At 39.5% G+C, this 24,994-nt stretch overlaps 1 protein-coding gene across 1 annotated transcript in view; it reads right to left on the bottom strand.

Annotated features, from left to right (window-relative positions):
• The window catches only part of KCNJ8 (potassium inwardly rectifying channel subfamily J member 8), a 48,891-nt gene extending 24,308 nt beyond the window's left edge, over window positions 1–24,583 (bottom strand). Inside the window, exons 1-2 of the mRNA XM_053719118.1 lie at window positions 24,222–24,583; window positions 4,383–4,818 (exon numbers count right to left, since the gene is read on the bottom strand). Coding sequence (XP_053575093.1) covers window positions 4,383–4,732 — 350 coding nt within the window. The 5' untranslated portion in view covers window positions 4,733–4,818; window positions 24,222–24,583. The remainder of the gene's footprint in view (window positions 1–4,382; window positions 4,819–24,221) is intronic.
• Window positions 24,584–24,994: the final 411 nt, after the last annotated feature.

Here is a 24,994-nt window from a genome sequence, read left to right as displayed (position 1 = left end):
TTTAGACATATAAACTGGTATAATGCATTATTAGTGTGTACTGATTGTGTGTTAGACATATAAACTGGTATGATGCATTATTATTGTGTACTGAGTGTGTGTTAGACATATACACTGGTATAATGCATTATTAGTGTGTAGTGATTGTGTGTTAGACATATAAACTGGTATGATGCATTATTAGTGTGTACTGATTGTGTGTTAGACATATAAACTGGTCTAATGCATTATTAGTGTGTACTGATTGTGTGTTAGACATATAAACTGGTCTAATGCATTATTAGTGTGTACTGATTGTATGTTAGACATATAAACTGGTATAATGCATTATTAGTGTGTACTGATTGTGTGTTAGACATATAAACTGGTATAATGCATTATTAGTGTGTACTGATTGTGTGTTAGACATATAAACTGGTATGATGCATTATTAGTGTGTACTGATTGTGTGTTAGACATATAAACTGGTCTAATGCATTATTAGTGTGTACTGATTGTGTGTTAGACATATAAACTGGTCTAATGCATTATTAGTGTGTACTGATTGCGTGTTAGACATATAAACTGGTATAATGCATTATTAGTATGTACTGATTGTGTGTTAGACATATAAACTGGTATAATGCATTATTAGTGTGTACTGATTGTGTGTTAGACATATAAACTGGTATAATGCATTATTAGTGTGTACTGATTGTGTGTTAGACATATAAACTGGTATAATGCATTATTAGTGTGTACTGATTGTGTGTTAGACATATAAACTGGTATAATGCATTATTAGTGTGTACTGATTGTGTGTTAGACATATAAACTGGTATGATGCATTATTAGTGTGTACTGATTGTGTGTTAGACATATAAACTGGTATGATGCATTATTAGTGTGTACTGATTGTGTGTTAGACATATAAACTGGTATAATGCATTATTAGTGTGTACTGATTGTGTGTTAGACATATAAACTGGTCTGATGCATTATTAGTGTGTACTGATTGTGTGTTAGACATATAAACTGGTATAATGCATTATTAGTGTGTACTGATTGTGTGTTAGACATATAAACTGGTATAATGCATTATTAGTGTGTACTGATTGTGTGTTAGACATATAAACTGGTATAATGCATTATTAGTGTGTACTGATTGTGTGTTAGACATATAAACTGGTATAATGCATTATTAGTATGTACTGATTGTGTGTTAGACATATAAACTGGTCTAATGCATTATTAGTGTGTACTGATTGTGTGTTAGACATATAAACTGGTCTAATGCATTATTAGTGTGTACTGATTGTGTGTTAGACATATAAACTGGTATAATGCATTATTAGTGTGTACTGATTGTGTGTTAGACATATAAACTGGTCTAATGCATTATTAGTGTGTACTGATTGTGTGTTAGACATATAAACTGGTATAATGCATTATTAGTGTGTACTGATTGTGTGTTAGACATATAAACTGGTATAATGCATTATTAGTGTGTACTGATTGTGTGTTAGACATATAAACTGGTATAATGCATTATTAGTGTGTACTGATTGTGTGTTAGACATATAAACTGGTATAATGCATTATTAGTATGTACTGATTGTGTGTTAGACATATAAACTGGTATGATGCATTATTAGTGTGTACTGATTGTGTGTTAGACATATAAACTGGTCTGATGCATTATTAGTGTGTACTGATTGTGTGTTAGACATATAAACTGGTATAATGCATTATTAGTGTGTACTGATTGTGTGTTAGACATATAAACTGGTCTAATGCATTATTAGTGTGTACTGATTGTGTGTTAGACATATAAACTGGTCTAATGCATTATTAGTGTGTACTGATTGTGTGCTAGACATATAAACTGGTCTAATGCATTATTAGTGTGTACTGATTGTGTGTTAGACATATAAACTGGTCTAATGCATTATTAGTGTGTACTGATTGTGTGTTAGACATATAAACTGGTATAATGCATTATTAGTGTGTACTGATTGTGTGTTAGACATATAAACTGGTCTAATGCATTATTAGTGTGTACTGATTGTGTGTTAGACATATAAACTGGTATAATGCATTATTAGTATGTACTGATTGTGTGTTAGACATATAAACTGGTCTAATGCATTATTAGTGTGTACTGATTGTGTGTTAGACATATAAACTGGTCTAATGCATTATTAGTGTGTACTGATTGTGTGTTAGACATATAAACTGGTATAATGCATTATTAGTGTGTACTGATTGTGTGTTAGACATATAAACTGGTATAATGCATTATTAGTGTGTACTGATTGTGTGTTAGACATATAAACTGGTCAAATGCATTATTAGTGTGTACTGATTGTGTGTTAGACATATAAACTGGTCTAATGCATTATTAGTGTGTACTGATTGTGTGTTAGACATATAAACTGGTCTAATGCATTATTAGTGTGTACTGATTGTGTGTTAGACATATAAACTGGTCTAATGCATTATTAGTGTGTACTGATTGTGTGTTTATACTATTAGCATCTACCATGTACCAGTGTATGATATTAATGTGACAATGACATACTGACAATATGCATGTGTACTTGTATGTACGCACCCACATGTTACAGACACCACTATTCTATTAGAGTGTTTGTCACAGTAAGAGGTCTGCTTTGTATCCCTGGATAAGACAGAATACACTCCCTTTGGCTCTGTGTATTGTGATTCACTAGACAATCTCTGGGCTGTCCCTCAGCCTTTTCATATACATATCTCACCTCAACATTCATTATTCAACCTCAAGCTTCTCAACCCTCACCAGGCCAAGAACCCCACGCCCTGATATATCTGGCATTTCTTTCCCTTCATCTATCCATGTCGCACATTAACAGGGGCGGAACTACAGGGAGTGCAGATGTTGCAATTGCGACTGGGCCCAGATTTAAAAAAAAAAAAAATACCCCCCCCCAATATAAAATATTGACCTGCCACTGCCTGCACTGATATCATGTGAGTGTGACATGATGCTTCACTAGTGTCTCTGACTACAGGGGTTAGTGTTTCTGTTTTACCCATTGGTGTTTATGTTTGTGTGTGCTATGTGTGTGTTATGTGTGTGGGTGTGTGTGACTGTGTGTGTATTTATGCATGTATGTGTCTGTGTGTGTTTATTTATGCATGTGTGTGTGTGTGACTGTGTGTGTATTTATGCATGTATGTGTGTATGTGACTGTGTGTGTGTATTTATGCATGTATGTGTGTTTGTGTTTGTGTGTGTGACTGTGTGTCTGTATTTATGCATGTATTTGTGTATGTGACTGTGTGTCTGTATTTATGCATGTATGTGTGTTTGTGTGTGTGTATGTGTGTATGTGACTGTGTGTGTGTATTTATGCATGTATGTGTGTTTGTGTGTGTGTGTGTGTGTGTGTGTGTGTATGTGACTGTGTGTATTTATGCATGTATGTGTGTTTGTGTGTGTGTGTGTATGTGACTGTGTGTGTGTATTTATGCATGCATGTGTGTTTGTGTGTGTGTGTGTATGTGTGTATGTGACTGTGTGTATTTATGCATGTGTGTGTGTGTGTATGTGACTGTGTGTGTATTTATGCATGTATGTGTGTATGTGACTGTGTGTGTGTGTTTATGCATGTATGTGTATTTGTGTGTGTGTGTTTATGTGACTGTGTGTGTATTTATGCATGTATGTGTGTATGTTTGTGAAACCAGCAAATTACAGACCTTGTTAATACAGCATGGGGGGTGCGGGGTAAACAGTTTCACTATACAGTACCACTATATACGGTACGGGGGGCTGGACCATGTCACAGACTACTGTGATCACTTTATAAAGTACTGGGGCGGGTAGAGTCAGGCCAGCCATCTCACCGGCAGATTACAGACTGTGTCACTAACTTACTATATACAGTACTGGTGGGTTAAACAGTGTCACTATATACAGTAATAGGGGGTCAGACCATTTCACGGACTGTGGGCACAGGGTACCTCCTTTTGCAGACATGTAATCTGATTCACATTTTTTTTTCTTTGTTAAATGTAGGGGGGAGGGTAGGGGGGCTTTTTAGGTTCTTGCACCTGGGCCCTGTGGTTTCTAGTTACGCCTCTGCACATTCATGCTGGTTTACCCCGAATCAGTGTCCCCTACTCATGTACTCAGCACTATGGAAGTGTGGCAGAGCTTTAGGAATAAATAATTATAATAATAATGTTCTTTCTTTTAGATTTAAAATTTAGGAATCCAGGTCATTCCTAGCGCCTATCTTCCCATCAGCCTGAGCTGTCAGCTATTGCCCAATGGAATGTTATGTAAATGGTGTTTTCTAAAAAAAAATCTAAATACATCTTTTTGTACAAAGTGCAGTTTCTTGTAACGTTTCACTTACTGTACGTTTGTTACACAAGGTTCCAGGAACTTCTCCTTTGAAATATTCATGTCTCCATGTGCAAAGGCCACCAGCCACCACATCATGGCAAACAGCAGCCAGCTGCATAGAAAGGACATGGTGAAGATGACCAAGGTGTGGCGCCACTTGAGGTCCACCAGAGTAGTGAACACATCTTGCAGGAAACGTCCTTGCTCACGAATGTTCTTATGAGCAACATTGCAGGCTCCGTTCTTGGCCACAAATCTTGCTTTGTGTGGACGGTCACGAACTCTCGGCTTACGTAAATTCTCTGCTGCGATACGTGCCAGGACATATTCCTCTGGGATGATGCTCTTCCGAGCTAACATTCTGCTAGGGTATTTGTCAGCCCACAAGGCTGTTCTGTAACTTACGCTTCAGGTCATTCCGCTGTTTTATCATCAGATAACAGAACCTAAAGCAAATTAACATTGATAAAAAATATATAACAAATCCACAAAATAATCACATTAGTTTCTATTGCACAAAATTTGTGATGCCCTCTTCACACACTGTAAACTAACACACAGTCCTGTTGTTTATACAGTCAAAGTGAAGCATTTCAGTTCCAGCCGTAGGGGTAGATTTATGAAATGTCGGGCGGGCATCTTGGTAACTGCTTGTGCAATGCCGCCCCCTGCACATTTGCGGCCATCGGGCTGATTGCTGTCCGCCACCTCAGAGGTGGCGAATGAGTTAAGGAGCAGCGTTCTTATGACCACTGCTTCTTAACTTATGTTTCTGGTGAGCTTACAAAATCTACCCCACAGAGTTAACCAACATTTTAAACTATTTTTTAACTAAATCACATTTCAACACTTAACAATAAAAATGCCCCTAGTCTTGAATTTTGTAGAAATCGTTATATGAACAATGTTTAAGGGATAGGAAAGTCAAAATGAATTATTTTGCATGATTCAGATACAGCATGCAATTTTAAATTAACTTCTATTCAAATGTGATTTGTTCTCTTGGTATCCCTTGTTGAAAAATAATACTCATATCTTACACTAGTGGGAGCTAGCTGCTGATTGGTGCCTGCACACATTTGTCTCTTGTAATTAGATAACTAGATGTGCTCAGCTAGCTGCCAATGTTCCTTCAGCAAAGGATAACAAGAGAATGAAGCAAATTGATAACAGAAGTAAATTGGAAAGCTGATTAAAATTGTATTGTCTATCCAAATCATGAAAGAAAATGTGGGAGTTTCCTGTCCCTTTAAGGGATTGTGACTCCTTAGATTGTAAGCTCTGTAGTAAGAAAGGCCATGTGATCTCTCTGTCTAGGTGCCTTCCCCATCTTGTGTTTATTCTGTATCCCCTGTATGGTGCTACACAATATGTTGGTGCTTTACAAATAAAGATTCATAACAATTTAAGAGAATAATTCTTTAGTTTCTAATGTTAGAATTAAATTGCATTTTGCTCCTTTCAAAATCCTTTTGAGATTCAAATAAAATTTATGGGTTCAGTTCACGAACAGTAAATTATGTCAGCAAGTCCATGCTCAGAGGCACCGACCGGTTTGCAACATTTTCAGCAAGTGTCTGATCTGATGCTGGTGATGTGGGTGTACAGCTGATATAAGGGCAGAAGGCACAGGGGTTTAATAAGAGGTTTGATGAGGCAAGTGACTGGCAGAGATGCTGCAGGGCTAGGGTGACATGCAGCTGACATAGAGGGTTCAGGGTCATAGGGTGAGATATGCTATGAGCATGCAGCTGACATAGAGGGTTCAGGGTCATAGGGTGAGATATGCTATGAGCATGCAGATGATATAGGGGATGCAGGCCCAGAGTCTGATCTGAAGTCTTATGTGGCTTGTGGCTGATAGAGGGGCTGCAGGGTCTGTTTAGGTCTGATCTTAGGTCTTGTGGTAGATTTATTAAGCAGAAGATGCTGCTTTCTACCCCCAAAGTTTCCAGCTCACTAGAAACTTAAGTTACAAAGCAGCGTTTATAAAACCGCTGCTCCTTAACTTGTCCTCCATCTTTTAGATGGCGGACTGCAATCATCCCGATACAATATGATCGGGATGATTGACAACCCCTGCTAGTGGCCGATTGGGAATTTGCAGGGGGCGGCATTGCTCAAGCATTTCAAAAGTTGTTAAATGCCGACATTTACTGTAAATATTGCACATTCCAATGTTCTGCACATAGCAGAATATGTTCTATGTATTACAAATAGATATTCCTATAGGCAGTGCCCTCCACTAATATTGACACCCTTGGTAAATATGAGCAAAGAAGGCTGTTAAACATTGTCTTTATTGTTTAATATTTTGATATTTTGTTCAAACCATACACAAAAATAATCTGCTCTCATGGATATAAAAAAATTGCAAACAAAACACAGGTTTATCCAAAAATAAATAAATATTTGCTAAATGTGTGGCACAATTATCGGCACCCCTATGAATTCATATGAGAAAAATATATTTGTAAAGTATATTCCCGTTTATATTTTACATTTTTTAGTACACCTGGGTGACTAGGAACAGGAATTTGTTCAACCATGACTTCCTGTTTCACAGGGGTATAAATATGAGGTAACACATAGGTCAAATTCCCTTAGTAATTTCACAATGGTTGAGGCCAAGGAATATAGCTGTGATGTGCAGCAAAAGATTGTTGAGATTCACACAATTGGAAGTGGCTATAAGAAAATAGCCAATGCATGTCCATTTCCACCATCAGGGAAAAAATTAAGAAGTTCCAGTCAACTGGAAATGTTACAAATCAACCTGTAAGAGGACGTGTGTTTATATTGTCTCAACGCACCATGAAGAGGATGGTTCGAGTGGCCAAAATATCCCCAAGGATCACAGCTGGAGAATTGCAAAAGTTAGTTGCGTCTTGGGGTCAGAAAGTTTCCAGAACTACAATACGAAGTCACTTACATCACCACAAGTTTTTTTGGAAGGATTTCAAGAAAAAAGCCTCTACTCCCATCCTAAAACAATCTCAAGCATCTTCAATTTGCCGGACACTACTAAAACTTCAAATGGGATTGAGTTCTATGGTCAGATGAAACCAAAGTAGAGCTTTTTGGCAATAAACACTAGAGGTGGGTTTGGCGCACACAGAGAAGTATCCATATGTCATAGTACCTCATGCCTACGGTATAATGGTGGTTCTTTAATGTTTTGGGACTGCTTTTCTGCCAAAAGACCTGGACATTTTGTTAGGATACAGGCTATCAAATATCAACAGACATTAAATGAACACCTAACTACCTCTGAAATCATAAAATGGGCCATGGTTGGAACTTCCAGCAGGACAATGATCCAAAACATATATCAAAATCAACACAAAAATGGTTTACTGACCACAAAATCAAGGTCCTGCCATGACCAACCCAAAACTCTGACTTGAATTCCATAGAATATCTGTGGGGTGAGAGTCCACCAGCATCAATCTCATAATTTTAAGGATATGGAGAGATTCTGTATGGAGGAATGGTCTCAGATCCCTTGCCAAGTATTTTGGTTGGAGGGAGTAAATATTAGCGCTAACTTCTATCCTATATGTGCCATTCTTAATACTTATTTCCTTCCTAAATAAGAAATTTCAAAATTGTTTTTTAGTAAAGAGGGCGCTAGAAACAGCTAATAGGACCCCTAGCGGTATGTCTAATAATAAAATAGATGCAACAAATCTAAAAAGGAGTGTTATTACACCCGCTATGAAAAGTAAATAACAAAATTATGATATAAATGTTACCTAATAGAAAATAATAATAGATATTTTGTGAATAAACACAACTAATACGTGATCTAGTATGTTTAATAACCTAAAGATTAAAAAAGGTTTAATAACCCAAGGACTAAGTGAATCGGTGAATGTATGATTTGTAATCATAAAGAGGCCTATGTATCCGCAAGACCTCGCTGAATGCAGAGAGCAAAACGCTCTCCGTATTCAGCATTGCACCAGCAGCTCTTGTGAGGTGCTGGTGCAATACCGCCCCCTGCAGACTCGCCAGCAGGAAGGTGTAAATCAACCTGATCGTACTCGATCGGGTTGAATTGTGGCGATTCCTCTCCACCTGTTCTTAGCAGGCGGACAGGGTTATGGAACATCAGTCTTTAGACCGCTGCTTCATAACTGCTTTTTCTGGCGAGTCTGAAGACTCGCCAGAAACACGGACCCACAAGCTCTATACGGAGCTTGATAAATGAGCCTCAATGTGTTCAAAAAATTGTTCAAATAAGATGCTCAGATAAACTTCATCAATATCTTAATAGTGAGTGATACATTTATTGTGGACATAAATTAAAAAACCTTATTTAAAACTTCCACTTTGCGATCTTACAGCTTTAAAATACATATATATACATACATAAAGGTACAATACATATATATACATACATAAAGGTACAATACATATATATATATATATACATACATAAAGGTAAAATACATATATATATATACATACATAAAGGTAAAATACATATATATACATACATAAAGGTAAAATACATATATATATATACATACATAAAGGTACAATACATATATATACATACATAAAGGTAAAATACATATATATATATATATATATACATACATAAAGGTACAATACATATATATATATATACATACATAAAGGTAAAATACATATATATATATATATATATACATACATAAAGGTAAAATACATATATATATATATACATACATAAAGGTAAAATACATATATATATATATACATACATAAAGGTACAATACATATATATACATACATAAAGGTAAAATACATATATATATATATATATATATACATACATAAAGGTAAAATACACATATATATATATATATATATATATACATACATAAAGGTACAATACATATATATATACATACATAAAGGTACAATACATATATATATATATATTTATATATATATATATATATATATATATATATATATATATATATATACATACATAAAGGTAAAATACATATATATATATATACATACATAAAGGTACAATACATATATATATACATACATAAAGGTAAAATACATATATATATATATATATATATATATATATATATACATACATAAAGGTAAAATACATATATATATATATACATACATAAAGGTAAAATACATATATATATATACATACATAAAGGTAAAATACATATATATACATACATTAATGTAAAATACATATATATATACATACATAGAGGTAAAATACATATATGTATACATACATAAAGGTAAAATACATATATATATACATACATAAAGGTAAAATACATATATATATATATATACATACATAAAGGTAAAATACATATATATATATATATACATACATAAAGGTAAAATACATATATATATATATATATACATACATAAAGGTAAAATACATATATATATACATACATAAAGGTAAAATACATATATATATATATACATACATAAAGGTAAAATACATATATATATATACATACATAAAGGTAAAATAAAGTATTTACTATTTAAAGGCAATCAAATATCATTTTTTATTCGTATCGATCATATGTTGACAATCTCAAACCACATCAGACACTCTTTTCAAGTTGTAAACAGTTCTCCAAGAAATGTTTTTTTCATATGTAGGCACTTCTTCGTTAGCTAACAATTTTGTATCAGGTATACCCAAACAATTGAATATCGATTCAGCTTTTTATTGCAAGTCTTACCGGATCTCCTCACGGTTTTTCGATCAAAAGTCCTCTTTCTGTCCTGTAATTAGGAGGATCTTACCTCCGATCTTTCCTATCCTGTTGTTCGGAGGATCTCACCTCCAGCCTGATCAGTTGCTTTGTTCGGTTCGCTCTGCGTCCAGAGACGCTAAACTAGCTTCCTTTGCCCTGTCTGGTAAGATCCTCTTAATTACAGGACAGAAAGAGATGATTTTTATATATGCATACTTGACCTATTTTACATATATATATATATATATATATATATATATATATATATATATATATATATATGCATTTAAAAGCTGTAAGATCCCAAAGTGGATGTTTTAAATAAGTTTTTTTTAATAATTGTCCACTTACCGCTAGATTACGAGTTTTGCTGTAAGGTAAAAAAGCAGCGTTAACAGGTCCTAACGCTGCTTTTTTACAGCCCCACACACTTTTTTGGCCTTACCGCAAAACTAACTACTTACCTATAAAATAAACCCTAAGCTAGCTACAATATAACTAATAGTTACATTGTATCTACCTAAGGGTTTTTTTTATTTTATAGGCAAGTTTGTATTTATTTTAACTAGGTAGAATAGTTACTAAATAGTTATTAACTATTTAATAACTACCTAGCTAAAATAAATACAAATTTACCTGTAAAATAAAACCTAACCTAAGTTACACTACCACCTAATACTACACTACAATTAAATAAATTACCTACATTAAATACAATTAACTAAATTAAATTAGCTAAATCACAAAAAACAAACAAACACTAAATTACAGAAAAGAAAAAACAAATTACAGATCTTTAAACTAATTACACCTAATCTAATAGCCCTATTAAAAAAAAAAAAAAAAAAAAAACCTAGCCTAAACTAAACTACCAATAGCCCTTAAAAGGGCCTTTTGCGGGGGCATTGCCCCAAATAAATCAGCTCTTTTTCCTGTAAAAAAAAAAAAAAATACAAACACCCCACCAACAGTAAAACCCACCACCCACACAACCAACCCCCCCAAATAAAATACTAACTAAAAAAAACCTAAGCTCCCCATTGCCCTGAAAAGGGCATTTGGATGGGCATTGCCCTTAAAAGGGCATTTAGCTCTATTGCAGCCCAAAGCCCTAACCTAAAAATAAAACCCATCCAATAAACCCTTAAAAAACCTAACACTTACCCCTGAAGATCCACTTACAGTTTTGAAGATCCGACATCAATCCTCAATGAAGCCGGGAGAAGTCCTCATCAAAGCGGCAAGAAGTCCTCAACGAAGCCGGGAAAAGTTTTCATTCAAGCCGGGAGAAGTGGTCCTCCAGACGGGCAGAAGTCTTCATCCAGACGGCATCTTCTATCTTCATCCTTCCGTACGGAGCAGGTCCAACTTCAAGACATCCGACGTGGAGCATCCTCTTCCAACAAAGTTTTCTTGCTGAATGAATATCTCTTTAAGTGACGTCATCCAAGATGGTGTCCCTTAGATTCTGATTGGCTGATAGAATTCTATCAGCCAATCGGAATTAAGGTAGAAAAAGTCCTATTGGCTGATTGGATCAGCCAATAGGATTGAGCTTGCATTCCATTGGCTAATTGGAACAGCCAACAGCATGCAAGCTCAATCCTATTGGCTGATTGGATCCAATTAGCCAATAGGATTTTTTGTACCTTAATTCCGATTGGCTGATAGAATTCTATCAGCCAATCGGAATCTAAGGGACGCCATCTTGGATGACGTCACTTAAAGAGATATTCATTCAGCAAGAAGACTTCGTTGGAAGAGAAGCTCCGCATAGGATGTCTTGAAGATGGAGCCATTCCGCGTCGGAAGGATGAAGATAGAAGATGCCGTCTGGATGTAGACTTCTGCCCATCTGGAGGACCACTTCTGCTGGCTTCGTTGAGGACCACTTGCTGCTTGGATGAAGATTTCTCCCGGTAAGTGAATCTTTGGGGGTTAGTGTTAGGATTTTTTTAAGGGTGTATTGGGTGGGTTTATTTTTTAGGTTAGGGCTTTGGGCCTGCAATAGAGCTAAATGCCCTTTTAAGGGCAATGCCCATCCAAATGCCATTTTCAGGGCAATGGGGAGCTTAGGTTTTTTTAGTTAGGCTTTTATTTGAGGGGTTGGTTGTGTGGGTGGTGGGTTTTACTGTTGGGGGTTTTTGTATTTTTTTTTCACAGGAAAAAGAGCTGATTTTTTTGGGGCGATGACCCGCAAAAGGCCCTTTTAAGGGCTATTGGTAGTTTAGTTTAGGCTAGGGTTTTTTTTTATTTTATGTGGGGCTTTTTTATTTTGATAGGGCTATTAGATTAGGTGTAATTAGTTTAAAGATCTGTAATTTGTTTTTTATTTTTTGTACTTTAGTGTTTGTTTTTTTTGTACTTTAGCTAATTTAATTTAATTGATTTAATTGTATTTAATGTAGGTAATGTATTTAATTGTAGTGTAAGGTTAGGTGTTAGTGTAACTTGGGTTAGCTTTTATTTTACAGGTAAATATGTATTTATTTTAGCTAGGTAGTTAGTAAATAGTCAATAACTATTTAATAACTATTCTACCTAGTTAAAATAAATACAAACTTGCCTGTAAAATAAAAATAAAACCTAAGATAGATACAATGTAACTATTAGTTATATTGTAGCTAGCTTAGGGTTTATTTTATAGGTAAGTATTTTGTTTTAAATAGGAATAATTTAGTTAATGATAGTAATTTGTATTTAGATTTATTTAAATTATATTTAAGTTAGGGGGTGTTAGGTTTAGGGTTAGACTTAGGTTTAGGGGTTAATACATTTAATATAGTGGCAGCGACGTTGGGGGCGGCAGATTAGGGGTTAATACATATAATATAGGTGTCGACGATGTTGGGGGCAGTAGATTAGGGGTTAATAGGTATAATATAGGTGGCTGCGATGTCCAGAGTGGAAGATTAGGGGTTAATAAATATAATGTAGGTGTCGGCGATGTCGGGTGCGACAGATTAGGGGTTAATAAGTGTAAGATTAGGGGTGTTTAGACTCAGGGTTCATGTTAGGGTGTTAGGTGTAAACATAACTTTTATAAGAATCAATGGGTCTGCATTACTGAGTTTTATGCTGCTTTTTTCAGGTGTTAGACTTTTTCTCAGCCAGCTCTCCCCATTGATGTCTATGGGGAAATCGTGCACGAGCACGTACGACCAGCTCACCGCTGACTTAAGCAGCACTGGTATTGGAGTGCGGTATGGAGAACAATTTTGCTCTACGCTCACTTCTTGCCTTTTAACACCAGGGGCGCGATCCGATATAGATCGCAGTTTGCGGCGCAAGCGAGGGAACCGGCGTCGCCCGCAGTTTCAGCTCGCAACTCGAGCTATCCCATATATGGCGCCGTCAGATGCTAACGTGCTGTAAGTCTGACAAACCAGCGATGTCCAGAAATCTGCGCAAGTACAAATTTCTGGCGTCGCCAGTGACTTGCGGCACGTTAGAAACTGCCGGCGCCTACAAAACCTGACTAAAGTCTAAATCACCCGCACTGTCTAACACGCCTCCCTAACATAGCCCGACAAGTCTAACACGCCTCCCTAACATAGCCCGACACGTCTAACCCTCTATCCGCTATCCCCCCTCACTAGCCTAACAATAAAATATGTATTAACCCCTTAACCGCCGCTACCTAATAAAGTTATTAACCCCTAAACCGGCGCCAGCTATATTAAATCTATAACCCCCTAAAGTGAGCCCCTAACACCGCCGCCATCTACCTTACCTACCCCCTAAAGTGAGCCCCTACAACGCCGCTAACTATTTTAAAATTATTAACCCCTAATCTAATCCCCCTACCCCGCCGCCATCTATATTAAATTATTCAACCCCTAAAATACTAAACTATCCCTACCACTAAACCTAAGTCTAACCCTACAAATAGCCCTGAAAAGGGCTTTTTGCGTGGCATTGCCCCAAAGTAACAGCTCTTTTGCCAGCCCTTAAAAGGGCTTTTGGCGGGGCTTTGTCACAAAGTAAACTGCTCTTTTGCCTACAATCTACATCCCCCTACACCGCGGCCACCTATAATAAATGTATTAACCCCTAATCTAATCCCCCTACACCGCCGCCAGCTATATTAACTATATTAACCCTAATTATATTAGGGTTAATATAGTTAATATAGTTATTATATTATATATATTAACTATATTAACCCTAATTATATTAGGGTTCATATAGTTAATATCGTTATTATATTATATATATATTAAGTATAATAACCCTATCTAACTCTAACATCCTAACTAAACTCTTATTAAAATAAATCTAATATTAATATTATTAATTAAAATATTCCTATTTAAATCTAAATACTTACCTATAAAATAAACCCTAAGATAGCTACAATATAATTAATAATTGCATTATAGCTATGTTAGGGTTTATATTTATTTTACAGGTAAATTGTTAATTATTTTAACTAGGTCTAATAGCTATTAAATAGTTATTACCTATTTAATAGCTACCTAGTTAAAATAATTACCCAATTACCTGTAAAATAAATCCTAACCTAAGTTAAAAATACACCTACACTATCAATAAATTAAATAAACTACAAATATCTATCTAAAAATACAATTAAATAAACTAAACTAAATTACAAAAAAAAACAAACACTAAATTACAAAAAATAAAAAAAAGATTACAAGATGTTTAAGCTAATTACACCTATTCTAAGCCCCCTAATAAAATAATAAAGCCCCCCAAAATAAAAAAAATTCCCTGCCCTATTCTAAATTAAAAAAAGTTCAAAGCTCTTTACCTTACCAGCCCTTAAAAGGGCCTTTTATGGGGCATGCCCCAAAGAATTCAGCTCTTTTGCATTTAAAAACATATACAATACCCCCCCCCCCCATTACAACCCACCACCCACATACCCCTATTCTAAACCCACCCAAACCCCCCTTAAAAAAGCCTCACACTACCCCCCTGAAGATCTCCCTACCTTGTCTTCACCACACCGGGCCGAACTCCTCATCCAATTCGGGCGATGTCTTGCTCCAAGCGGCAAAGAAGAATTCTTCCTCCGGCGACGTCTTCCTCCAAGCGGCAGCAAAGTCTTCTTCCTTCCGGCAGCATCTTCCATGAAGCGGCATCTTCAATCTTCTTTCTTCGCTCCGCCACCGCGGAGCATCCATCCCGGCCGACGACTGAACGACGAATGAGGTACCTTTAAATGACGTCATCCAAGATGGCGTCCGCCGAATTCCGATTGGCTGATAGGATTCTATCAGCCAATCGGAATTAAGTTAGAAAAATCTGATTGGCTGATTGAATCAGCCAATCAGATTTTTCTAACTTAATTCCGATTGGCTGATAGAATCCTATCAGCCAATTGGAATTCGGCGGACGCCATCTTGGATGACGTAATTTAAAGGTACCTCATTCGTCGTTCAGTCGTCGGCCGGGATGGATGCTCCGCGGTGGCGGAGCGAAGAAAGAAGATTGAAGATGCCGCTTCATGGAAGATGCTGCCGGAAGGAAGAAGACTTTGCTGCCGCTTGGAGGAAGACGTCGCCGGAGGAAGAATTCTTCTTTGCCGCTTGGAGGAAGACGTCGCCGGAGGAAGAATTCTTCTTTGCCGCTTGGAGCAAGACATCGCCCGAATCGGATGAGGAGTTCGGCCCGGTGTGGTGAAGACAAGGTAGGGAGATCTTCAGGGGGGTAGTGTTAGGCTTTTTTAAGGGGGGTTTGGGTGGGTTTAGAATAGGGGTATGTGGGTGGTGGATTGTAATGGGGGGGGTATTGTATATGTTTTTAAATGCAAAAGAGCTGAATTATTTGGGGCATGCCCCACAAAAGGCCCTTTTAAGGGCTGGTAAGGTAAAGAGCTTTGAACTTTTTTTAATTTAGAATAGGGCAGGGAATTTTTTTTATTTTGGGGGGCTTTATTATTTTATTAGGGGGCTTAGAATAGGTGTAATTAGCTTAAACATCTTGTAATCTTTTTTTTATTTTTTGTAATTTAGTGGGGGTTTTTTTTGGAATTTAGTTTAGTTTATTTAATTGTATTTTTAGATAGATATTTGTAGTTTATTTAATTTATTGATAGTGTAGGTGTATTTGTAACTTAGGTTAGGATTTATTTTACAGGTAATTGGGTAATTATTTTAACTAGGTAGATATTAAATAGGTAATAACTATTTAATAGCTATTAGACCTAGTTAAAATAATTAACAATTTACCTGTAAAATAAATATTAACCCTAACATAGCTACAATGTAATTATTAATTATATTGTAGCTATCTTAGGGTTTATTTTATAGGTAAGTATTTAGATTTAAATAGGAATATTTTAGTTTATAATATGAATTAGATTAATTTAATATAAATTTAGTTAGGGGTGTTAGGGTTAGATAGAGTTAATATAGTTAATATAAATACTATAGTAACTATATTAACCCTAATATAATTAGGGTTAATATAGTTAATATATATAATGTAATACCTATATTAACTATAATATACTTAGGGTTAATATAGATAATATAGCTGGCGGCGGGGTAGGTAGATTAAATTAGGGGTTAATAATTTTAATATAGATGGCGGCGGTGTAAGGGGCTTACATTAGGGGTTAATAATATTAATATAGCTGGCGGCGGTATAGGGGGATTAGATTAGTGGTTAATAATTTTTATATAGGTGGCGGCGGTGTAAGGGGTCAGATTAGGGGATAGATAAGGTAGATGGCGGCGGTTTTAGGGGTTCACATTAGGCGATAGATAAGGTAGATTGCGGCGGTTTTAGGGGCTCACAGTAGGGGGTTAGTTTATGTAGATGGCGGCGGGGTCCGGGAGCGGCGGTTTAGGGGTTAATAACTTTATTAGGGATTTCGGGGGGGGGGGTCGCGGTTGACAGGTAGCTAGACATTGCGCATGCGTTAGGTGTTAGGTTTTATTTAGCAGATCGCGGTTGACAGGGAGAAAGACATTGCGCATGCGTTAGGTGTTAGGTTTCTTTTCTAGTTAGTTTAGGGAGTTACGGGGCTCCAATAGTCAGCGTAAGGCTTCTTACGGCTGCTTTTTGTGGCGAGGTGAAAATAGAGTAAGATTTCTCCATTTTCGCCACGTAAGTCCTTACGCTGCATATTGGATACCAAACTGCGCTGGTTTGGTATACCTGCCTATGGCCCAAAAAACTACGGGCGACGGCAGAAATATACGCGCGTAACTTCTAGGTTACGCCGTATATGTGATACCAAACCAGCGTAAATATTGGCGTCGCCGGCTTTTGCGGGCGACGATTTTTATCGGATCGACCCCCAGGTTTGTAAAAACCTGTAATACCAGCTCTGCAGGTAAGTGAGCGGTGAGAAAAAACTGCTCGTTAGCACCGCACAGCTCCTAATGCAAAACTCGTAATCTGGCCGAATATTTGTCCACAATAAATGTATCACTCACTATTAAGATATTGATGAAGTTTATCTGAGCAACTTATTTGAACATTTTTTTGAACACTTTATGATTACAAATCATTCATTCACGAATTTACTTAGTCCTTGGGTTATTAAACCTTTTTTAATCATTAGGTTATTAAACCTACTAGATCACGTATTAGTTGTGTAATAAAGTTTATTTATTCACAAAATATCTATTATTATTTTCTATATATCATATAACACTCCTTTTTAGATCCCTTGCCAAGTATTCTCCAACCTCATGAGGCATTATAAGAGAACATTAAGAGCTGTTAGCTTGGCAAAGGGAGGTAGCACAAAGTATTGACTAAAAGAGTGCCAATAATTGTGTCACACATACAGTATATTTAACAAAGGTAAATCTGTGTAGTGTTTGCAATTGTTTGATGTCCATGAGAGCAGAGTATTTTTGTTTATTTTTTGAACAAAAGATCAAAAGGTTAAACAATAAAATCTGTCACGGCCTTCTTTTTCTCAGATTTACCAAGGGTGCCAATATTAGTGGAGGGCACTGTATATCTGTATATATATTTATATATACCTATATATAATCATGTTTATATATATAAATTGTACCAAAATACCATCAGATATATGTAGAAATATGTATTATGAATAAATAAATCATATTCTGTTATGTGAAGGACATGGAATGTGAAATATCCATATTTTCATGTCAGGGTAGCGCACTTGAGAATATGCGATCTTAGAAGGCTTATGTCTAGTAGAGGGGCTACAGGTTCAGGGGTCTGATTTGATGTGGGTGACAGAGGGACTGCAGGACCAGGGGACTGATCTGATGTGTGAATGTGACTGACAGAAGAGCTGCAGGACCAGGGGACTGATCTGATGTGTGAATGTGACTGACAGAAGAGCTGCAGGACCAGGGGACTGATATGATGTGGGTGACAGAGAGGCTTCAGTGCGAGGGATCTGATCAGATGTGTGTATGTGACGGTCAGAAGAGCTTCAGGACCAGGGTCTGCTCTGATGTGGGTGACACAGGGGCTGCTGGGCCAGGGGGTCTGATCTGATGTGGGAATGTAGGTGACAGAGGGGATGCAGGACCAAGGTTCAGATCTGATGTGGGAAAAAGAGGGGCTGCAGGGCTAGGGGTCTGATCTAATGTGGGACTATGGGTAACAGAGGGGCTGCAGGGCTAGGGGTCTGATCTAATGTGAGATGGGGGTGACAAAGGTGCTGCAGGGCTATGGGTCTGATCTGATGTGGGAATGTGGGTGACTGAGGAGCTGCAGGGCTATGGGTCTGATCTGATGTGGGAATGTAGGTGACAGAGGGGATGCAGGACCAAGGTTCAGATCTGATGTAGGAAAAAGAGGGGCTGCAGGGCTAGGGGTCTGATCTAATGTGGGACTATGGGTAACAGAGGGGCTGCAGGGCTAGGGGTCTGATCTAATGTGGGATTGGGGGTGACAAAGGTGCTGCAGGCTATGGGTCTGATCTAATGTGGGATTGGGGGTGACAAAGGTGCTGCAGGGCTATGGGTCTGATCTGATGTGGGAATGTAGGTGACAGAGGAGCTGCAGGGCTAGAGGTCTTATCTGATCTGGGAATATGGGTAATAGAGTGACTACACAACCAGGGATCTGATGTGGGACTGTGGGTGAAAGAGGGGATGCAGAACAAGGGGTCTGATCTCATGTGAGAATGTGGATTAAAGAGGGGATGCAGAACAAGGGGTCTGATCTCATGTGCGAATGTGGATGAAAGAGGGGATGCATGACCAGGGGACTGATCTCATGTGAGAATGTGGATGAAAGAGGGGATGCAGGACGAGGGGTCTGATCTCATGTGAGAATGTGGATGAAAGAGGGGATGCAGGACGAGGGGTCTGATCTCATGTGAGAACGTGGATGAAAGAGGGGATGCAGAATGAGGGGTCTGATCTCATGTCAGAATGTGGATGAAAGAGGGGATGCATGACCAGGGGACTGATCTCATGTGAGAACGTGGATGAAAGAGGGGATGCAGAATGAGGGGTCTGATCTCATGTCAGAATGTGGATGAAAGAGGGGATGCAGAACAAGGGGTCTGATCTCATGTGAGAATGTGGATGAAAGAGGGGATGCAGAATGAGGGGTCTGATCTCATGTGAGAATGTGGATGAAAGAGGGGATGCAGGACGAGGGGTCTGATCTCATGTGAGAATGTGGATGAAAGAGGGGATGCATGACCAGGGGACTGATCTCATGTGAGAATGTGGATGAAAGAGGGGATGCAGGACGAGGGGTCTGATCTCATGTGAGAATGTGGATGAAAGAGGGGATGCAGGACGAGGGGTCTGATCTCATGTGAGAACGTGGATGAAAGAGGGAATGCAGAATGAGGGGTCTGATCTCATGTCAGAATGTGGATGAAAGAGGGGATGCATGACCAGGGGACTGATCTCATGTGAGAACGTGGATGAAAGAGGGGATGCAGAATGAGGGGTCTGATCTCATGTCAGAATGTGGATGAAAGAGGGGATGCAGAACAAGGGGTCTGATCTCATGTCAGAATGTGGATGAAAGAGGGGATGCAGAACAAGGGGTCTGATCTCATGTGAGAATGTGGATGAAAGAGGGGATGCAGAATGAGGGGTCTGATCTCATGTGAGAATGTGGATGAAAGAGGGGATGCAGGACGAGGGCTCTGATCTCATGTGAGAATGTGGATGAAAGAGGGGATGCAGAGCGATGGGTCTTATCTCATGTGAGAATGTGGGTGAAAGAGGGGATGCAGAATGAGGGGTCTGATCTCATGTGAGAATGTGGATGAAAGAGGGGATGCAGAATGAGGGGTCTGATCTCATGTGAGAATGTGGATGAAAGAGGGGATGCAGGACGAGGGGTCTGATTTCATGTGAGAATGTGGATGAAAGAGGGGATGCAGAAGGAGGGGTCTGATCTCATGTGAGAATGTGGGTGAAAGAGGGGATGCAGAATGAGGGGTCTGATCTCATGTGAGAATGTGGATGAAAGAGGTGATGCAGGACGAGGGTTCTGATCTCATGTGTGAATGTGGATGAAAGAGGGGATGCAGAATGAGGGGTCTGATCTCATGTGAGAATGTGGGTGAAAGAGGGGATGCAGAATGAGGGGTCTGATCTCATATGAGAATGTGGGCAAAAGAGGGGATGCAGAATGTGGGGTCTGATCTCATGTGAGAATGTGGATGAAAGAGGGGATGCAGAATGAGGGGTCTGATCTCATGTGTGAATGTGGATGAGAGAGGGGATGCAGAATGAGGGGTCTGATCTCATGTGAGAATGTGGATGAAAGAGGGGATGCAGAATGAGGGGACTGATCTCATGTGAGAACGTGAATGAAAGAGGGGATGCAGGACGAGGGGTCTGATCTCATGTGCGAATGTGGGTGACAGAGGGGCTGCAATATGATAGCTCTTATGTGATGTGTGTATGTTGGCGACAGAGGGGCTACTAGACCAGGGGTCTAATCTGATGTGTGTTTGTGGCTGACAAAAGGGCTGAAGAACTAGGGGTCTGATCTGATGTGGGAATATGGCTGAAAAAGGGACTAAAGGACAAGGGGTCAGATCTGACATGGGTGACAGAGGGATGAAGGGCCAGGAGTCTCATCTGATATGGGAATATGAGTGACCGAGGGGCTGCAGTGCTAAGAGTCTGATATAATGTGGGTGACAGAGGGGCTGCAGGGCTATGGGTCTTAAATTATGTTGGTGACAGAGGGGCTGCAGTTCTAGGAATCTGATATGATGTGGGTGACAGAGGGTCTGCAGGGCTATTAGTCTAATATGATGTGGGTGACAGAAGGGCTACAGGGCTAAGGGTCTAATATAATGTAGGTGACAGAGTTGCTGCAAGGCTAGGAGCCTGATATGATGTGGGTGACAAAGAGGCTGCAGGGCTAAGGGTCTGATATGATGTGGGTGACAGAAGAGCTACAGGGATAAGGGTCTGATATGATTTGAGTGCCAGAGGGGCTGCAGGGCTAGGAGTCTGATATGATATGGGTGCCAGTGGGGCTGCAGGGCTAAGTGTCTGATATAATATGTGTTACAGAGGGGCTTTAGGGATAAGTGTCTAATATGATTTGGGTGACAGAGGGGCTGCAGGGATAAGTGTCTGATATGATGTGGGTGACAGAGGGGCCACAGGGCTAAGTGTCTCATATGATATGGGTGACAGATGGGCTGCAGAGCTAAGTGTCTGATATGATTTGGGTGCCAGAGGGGCTGCTGGGCTAAGTGTCTGATATAATATGGGTGACAGAGGGGCTTTAGGGATAAGGGTCTAATATGATGTGGGTGACAGAGGAGCTGCAGTGATAAGTGTCTGATATGATATGGGTGACAGGGGGGCTGCAGGGCTAAGTGTCTGATATGATGTGGGTGACAGAGGGGCTGCAGGGCTAAGGGTCTGATATGATGTGGGTAACAGAGGGGCTGCAGAGCTAAGGGTCTGATATGATGTGGGTGACAGAGGAGCTGCAGTGATAAGTGTCTGATATGATATGGGTGACAGGGGGGCTGCAGGGCTAAGTGTCTGATATGATGTGGGTGACAGAGGGGCTGCAGGGCTATTCGTCTAATATGATGTGGGTGACAGAAGGGCTACAGGGCTAAGGGTCTAATATAATGTGGGTGACAGAGTTGCTGCAGGGCTAGAAGCCTGATATGATGTGGGTGACAGAGAGGCTGCAAGGCTAAGTGTCTGATATGATGTGGGTGACATTGGGGCTGCAGGGCTAAGGGTCTGATATGATGTGGGTGACAGAGGGGCTGCAAGGCTAAGTATCTGATATGATTTGGGTGCCAGAGGGGCTGCAGGGCTAGGAGCCTGATATGATATGGGTGCCAGTGGGGCTGCTGGGATAAGTGTCTGATATAATATGGGTGACAGAGGGGCTTTAGGGATAAGGGTCTGATATGATGTGGGTGACAGAAGAGCTGCAGGGCTAAGTGTCTGATATGATATGGGTGACAGAGGGGCTGCAGGGCTAAGTGTCTGATATGATGTGGGTGACAGAGGGGCTGCAGGGATAAGGGTCTGATATGATGTGGGTAACAGAGGGGCTGCAGGGATACGTGTCTGATATGATGTGAGTGACAGAGGGGCTGCAGGGCTAAGTGTCTGATATGATATGGGTGACAGAGGGGCTGCAGGGCTAAGTGTCTAATATGATTTGGGTGACAGAGGGGCTGCAGGGATAAGTGTCTGATATGATGTGGGTGACAGAGGGAACACAGGGCTAAGTGTCTCATATGATATGGGTGACAGAGGAGCTGCAGAGTTAAGTGTCTGATATGATTTGGGTGACAGAGGGGATGCAGGGCTAAGAGCCTGATATATGGGTGCGAGAGGGGCTGCAGGGCTAGGAGCCTGATATGATGTTTGGGTGACAGAGGGGCTGCAGGGCTAAGTGTCTGATAAAACATGGGTGACAGAGGGGCTGCTGGGATAAGGGTCTGATATGATGTGGGTGACAGAGGGGCTGAATGACTAAGTGTCTGATATGATATGGTTGCCAGAGGGGCTGCAGGGTTGTGTCTAATATGATGTGAGTGACAGAGGGGCTGCAGGGATGAGTGTCTGATATGATGTGGGTGACAGAGGGGCTGCAGGGCTAAGTGCATGATATGATTTGGGTGACAGAGGGGATGCAGGGCTAGGAGCCCGATATGATATGGGTGTGAGAGGGGCTGCAGGGCTAAGTGCATGATATGATTTGGGTGACAGAGGGGATGCAGGGCTAGGAGCCCGATATGATATGGGTGTGAGAGGGGCTGCAGGGCTAGGAACTAGAGGATTAGTGGGTGCAGGGAAAGATTTACAGTCAGAGCCCCCTACATCTAGAATAATTAGATGCATCTCATCTTTGTCTGGTCATGTCAACACTTACATGTGCACTTTCTGTTCCCAATCTGAGGCTGATTTGTGCTGAGGCTGTTTGTAGTGAGGCTGAGAGGAGGCTGTTTGTAGTGAGGCTGAGAGGAGGCTGTTTGTAGTGAGGCTGAGAGGAGGCTGTTTGTAGTGAGGCTGAGAGGAAGCTGTTTGTAGTGAGGCTGAGAGGAAGCTGTTTGTAGTGAGGCTGAGAGGAGGCTGTTTGTAGTGAGGCTGAGAGGAGGCTGTTTGTAGTGAGGCTGAGAGGAGGCTGTTTGTAGTGAGGCTGAGAGGAGGCTGTTTTGTGCAGTGGCTGTTTGTAGTGAGAGGAACTTGTATTAATGGAACACATTAAACTTCTGACAGCTCTATAGCCTGTTAGTATGAGGCAGCTGCAGAAGTCATTTTGAGGCTAGATTGTATTGTGTAACAACTAATGTGTATGAGGTTAACCAGGGTGATACTGGTTTCATACATTGTGATCTGCTTTGCACTATGTTTGATAAGGGTCTTATTGCTGCATTTGTCAAGTTGTTTTTCCTACATAAACAATAAACCTCAGTCTAACCCTTCTATACACTAACCTACAATAAACACAGTTTTCTCTTATAGCAGTTACCTGATTTAAAAATGCCTGGAAAACAATTTATCTAAACCACAATATAAAGTCACAAGATATTCATACAAAGCTGTATTATAAAGTAGACCAGTGGCATTAGTGTAAATAAATAAACTATCTGATAAAACTACATACCTCTTCCCTTCACTCTCTCCCCCAATGCACAGACTAGCAAAGACACTTACCGGTGCCAGTTTGTGCTATCAGTCCACCCTGGGATAGCAAACCAGTCAGTATGCTAGGGGGTCAGTGGTCCTGAGCTGCTCACTCACTGATTCAGCTTCTGATAGGCTGCGGTACAGAGGGGTCAGTGGTCCAGATGTGCCTTAATCAGATAATGAAATTGATAAAGAAACACACTGGGGTCTTGGGGTGGTCACACCATCCTACAGCCTAGCCAGTGACACAGCAGGGTAAGTGGTCCTGGGGTGGTCACTCTCTGTACAGGCGCACCACAGATCCACACTCTGGGCTCAGAGTTTCCGGGATTCTCAGTCCATGCTAAAGTTTTATCCTGTTATAATCCGGTTCCTGGTTTCAGCTTCTCAGTTTATGGATTGGAGTCCTGGAGGTTTTCTCCCTCTCAGCAGCTGCAGTGACGTAGGGAGGGGACTGTCTGTGTTATCTGTGGTGCTGTAATGTCCCAGGAAGAGACTGACTGTTCCCTGTGCTCAGAGGGTGAGGCACTGCTGTGGTAAGGTGACCACCAGGGAACTGATCCTTCATCTAACCCTCTGGCAAACATTAATACTTGTACCCAGTTACTGTAACAAGTCTGTGTGTTTATTAATACAAATCACAACAATAAAACTTATACCCAGTTACTGTAACAAGTAAGTGTGTTTATAAATACAAATCATAACAATAATACTTATACCCAGTTACTGTAATAAGTCTGTGTGTTTATAAATACAAATCATAACAATAATACTTATACCCAGTTACTATAATAAGTCTC

This window comes from Bombina bombina, chromosome 6 (genome assembly GCF_027579735.1).
Source record: "Bombina bombina isolate aBomBom1 chromosome 6, aBomBom1.pri, whole genome shotgun sequence".
In the NCBI taxonomy this organism is placed as follows: domain Eukaryota; kingdom Metazoa; phylum Chordata; class Amphibia; order Anura; family Bombinatoridae; genus Bombina; species Bombina bombina.
Note: the sequence above shows the minus strand (reverse complement) of the source record. Positions and strands in the feature narration are given on the sequence as shown.